The 3,081-nt window shown below is 40.7% G+C and overlaps 1 protein-coding gene across 1 annotated transcript in view; it reads left to right on the forward strand.

Annotated features, from left to right (window-relative positions):
• The window catches only part of LOC102771548 (poly [ADP-ribose] polymerase 14-like), a 14,032-nt gene extending 11,117 nt beyond the window's left edge, over positions 1–2,915 (forward strand). Inside the window, exons 3-4 of the mRNA XM_006765676.2 lie at positions 1,967–2,141; positions 2,505–2,915. Coding sequence (XP_006765739.1) covers positions 1,967–2,141; positions 2,505–2,794 — 465 coding nt within the window. The 3' untranslated portion in view covers positions 2,795–2,915. The remainder of the gene's footprint in view (positions 1–1,966; positions 2,142–2,504) is intronic.
• The last annotated feature ends 166 nt before the right edge of the window (positions 2,916–3,081 follow it).

Consider the following 3,081-nt stretch of genomic DNA (forward strand, 5'->3'; position numbering starts at 1 on the left):
GCCCAGAACTGGAGTTCAGAGCAGTCGGGAGCTTGAGACTCCCTCCTGATTGAAAAAGACAACCGTGTCCTCAGCCACCAGCCCTTTCCACATTCACCTCCGCACCTTAGTATTTTACTTCCACACCGTACCTCCTCTGAGTCTCGGTATACTTTTCTGTTTCCTTCTAGTTGTAGAATTTCCACTCAGCCAGCCTTCCTGTGGTTCTGGGTGATGTCCGTTCCATCTTTTGGTTGTATTTTTGAAGTGGTTGTGCGAGGCAGCAATATCCAATGTTTACCTATGACACCATCTTGGTTTCTCCTTGGTTAGGGAAGTTTTGTAGCTGAACTGCAATCCAGGACCCAAGGAGTTTTCACCACATCCCTGCAACCGCTGCCCAAAGAAGATGGTCAAAGCCTGCCACTGTGAAATGCAGATTGGTGTAGCCACTATGGAGAATGGTGTGGAGGTTCCTCAAAAAATTAAAAATGAATTGCCTTTTAACCCAGTGATTCCACTGCTGGGACTATCTCTAAAGAAAGTAGAAACACTAGTTCAAAAAAATATATATATGCACCCCTACATTCATTGCAGCAGTATTTACAGTATCCAAAATTTTGAAGCAGCCCAAGTGCTCATCAGTAGACGAGTGGATAAGAAAGTGGCAGTACATTTACACATTGGAATACTACTTTGGGCTGTACGATAGAAGAAAGTCTTACCTTTTATGTCAGCATGAATGGAACTAGAGGGGATTATGCTACGTGAAATAAGTCAGAGAAAGATAATGGCCATATGATTTCACTTACATATAGGATCTAATGAATAAAATAAATAAACAAAATAGAAATAGACTCATAGATACAGAGGACAGACTGATAGCTAGAGTACTGGGGGGACATGGTGACAAAGAGGAAGGGATTAAGACGTAAAAATTGCTAGTTGCAGAATGGCCACAGAAGTGTAGATTACAGTGTAGAGAATATAGTGCATAATATCGAGATAAATGGGTATAGGACTAGGTGGGTACTTGACGCAGCGGAGGGAGCACTCTGTAAAGTACGTAACTTTTTAACTACTATGCTGTACACATGAAACTAATAGAGAATGGTATTGAATGTAAAATGTAATTGAAAAATAAATTAAAAAAGAAAAAACATGGCCACTTTGGTCTACAGCCAGGTTCCCTGTCTCCAGGATTCATCATTCACTCTTCTAATTAGATGAGTTCCATTAACTAATTTCCTTCTTGCCTAGACACTCTAGTGCTTCTCCCATGGTTAGACCTTAACTAGGTAAACCAATATCTTAAAAGGACTGAAGAGGAGAGAGGCAAAGGGACAAAGAGGGATAGACTGCAACAGGAGCAGTAAATAAAGTGAAAGTAAGAAGCAGGAGTTGAGCTGCCTTGGTCATCCAAGATCCTAAATATTGCTTGCTGCATGTGGTGCATAAAAGATGTTAAAAATTAAAGTAACTTTTTCCCCAAGGCCCGATTTGTGAAGCACTGGATGTGAAAAGATTTCTGAATATAGTTAGCAGCCACTTGGCATTGGATTTGCTGTTTATACTAATTTTTACTTATAAAAAATAGTGGTCATGCCCTGGCCAGTGGTAGCTCAGTTGGTTGGAGTGCCATCTGGAACACCAAAAGGTTTTGGGTTTGATTCCTGGTCAGGGCACATACCAAGTTGTGGTTTTGAGTCTTGTTTGGGCACATATGGGAGGCAATAGATCGATGTTTCTCACATCATTGCCTCTCTCTATCTCTGTCTCTATCTCCATTTCTATCTCTTTCCCCTTCCTCTCTCTAAACATATCCTTGGGTGAGGATTACTAGAAAAAAAAAATAGTGCCCTGGCTGGTTTGGCTCAGTGGATGGAGTGTGAGCCTTCCCAGGTTCTATTCTGATAAGGGCACATGCCTGGGTTGCAGGCTCAGTCCCCAGTAGGGGGCATGCAGGATTTTCCTTATTGATTTTCAGATTGAGAGAATCCAGAACCCAAGTCTGTGGCAGCACTACCAGACAAAGAAAAAAACCATGGATGATAAGAATGGCCATATACAAAATGAGAAGCTGCTCTTCCATGGGACAGATGCTGACTCCTTGCCACATGTCAACCAACATGGCTTTAACCGCAGTTATGCAGGAAAGAATGGTAAGGAAATAAGTCACGTGGCTGCTCCAAAGGAGGTGTCAGCCAAGAGAAGCCAAGCTGGCTCAGGGGTCCCGCGGATTGCATTGTGTTCCCTCATGGCTCATGGTCAGGATGCAGCAAAAGTTTCAGGTCAGACTCACTATGTTTCCTCTCAAAGGGACTGACTGTCCCTTTGAGGTGGAGGAATGATTTTTTGAAATTAAACACACCCACCCACACACACACACACACACACACACACACATTTTTAAGGAGGCTTTAGAGAGAACTGAACATTATATTAACATTATTTGACATATTGAGTCAATACATCAAATTATAGACATATTGGAATTCTTAAAAACGTTGTTTTTCTTTTCACAGCTGTGGCATACGGAAAGGGAACCTACTTTGCTGTCAGTGCCAGTTATTCTGCCAATGATACTTACTCCAGACCAGATGCAAATGGGAAAAAGCATATGTATTATGTCCGTGTGCTTACTGGATTGTATGAACGTGGAAATCAGTCGTTACTTGTGCCTCCTCCAAAGAATCCTCAAAATCCTCTTGACCTGTATGATACTGTCACAGATAATGTGAACACTCCCAGTTTATTTGTGGTATTTTATGACTACCAGGCTTACCCAGAATACCTCATTACTTTTAAAAAATAACATTTTGGTATCCTGCACAGAAGACATTATTTATCTAATTAATTTTCAACATTTTTCAACTCATGTCACACATAAACTAATTACTAAAATTCTGTGACACACCAAAAAATATATTTTTTGCCAATCTGACAGAAAAAAACCAACAGTATGGTTTTGATTCATTCACAGCTATTGTGCTGGCTCTTGTCATTAAAAATATATATTTTTATTAATTTCAGAGAGGAAGGCAGAGAGAGAGAAACATCAATATATCAATGATGAGAGAGAATCACTGATTGGCTGCCTCG

Source organism: Myotis davidii, unplaced genomic scaffold (assembly GCF_000327345.1).
Source record: "Myotis davidii unplaced genomic scaffold, ASM32734v1 scaffold1660, whole genome shotgun sequence".
In the NCBI taxonomy this organism is placed as follows: Eukaryota; Metazoa; Chordata; class Mammalia; order Chiroptera; family Vespertilionidae; genus Myotis; species Myotis davidii.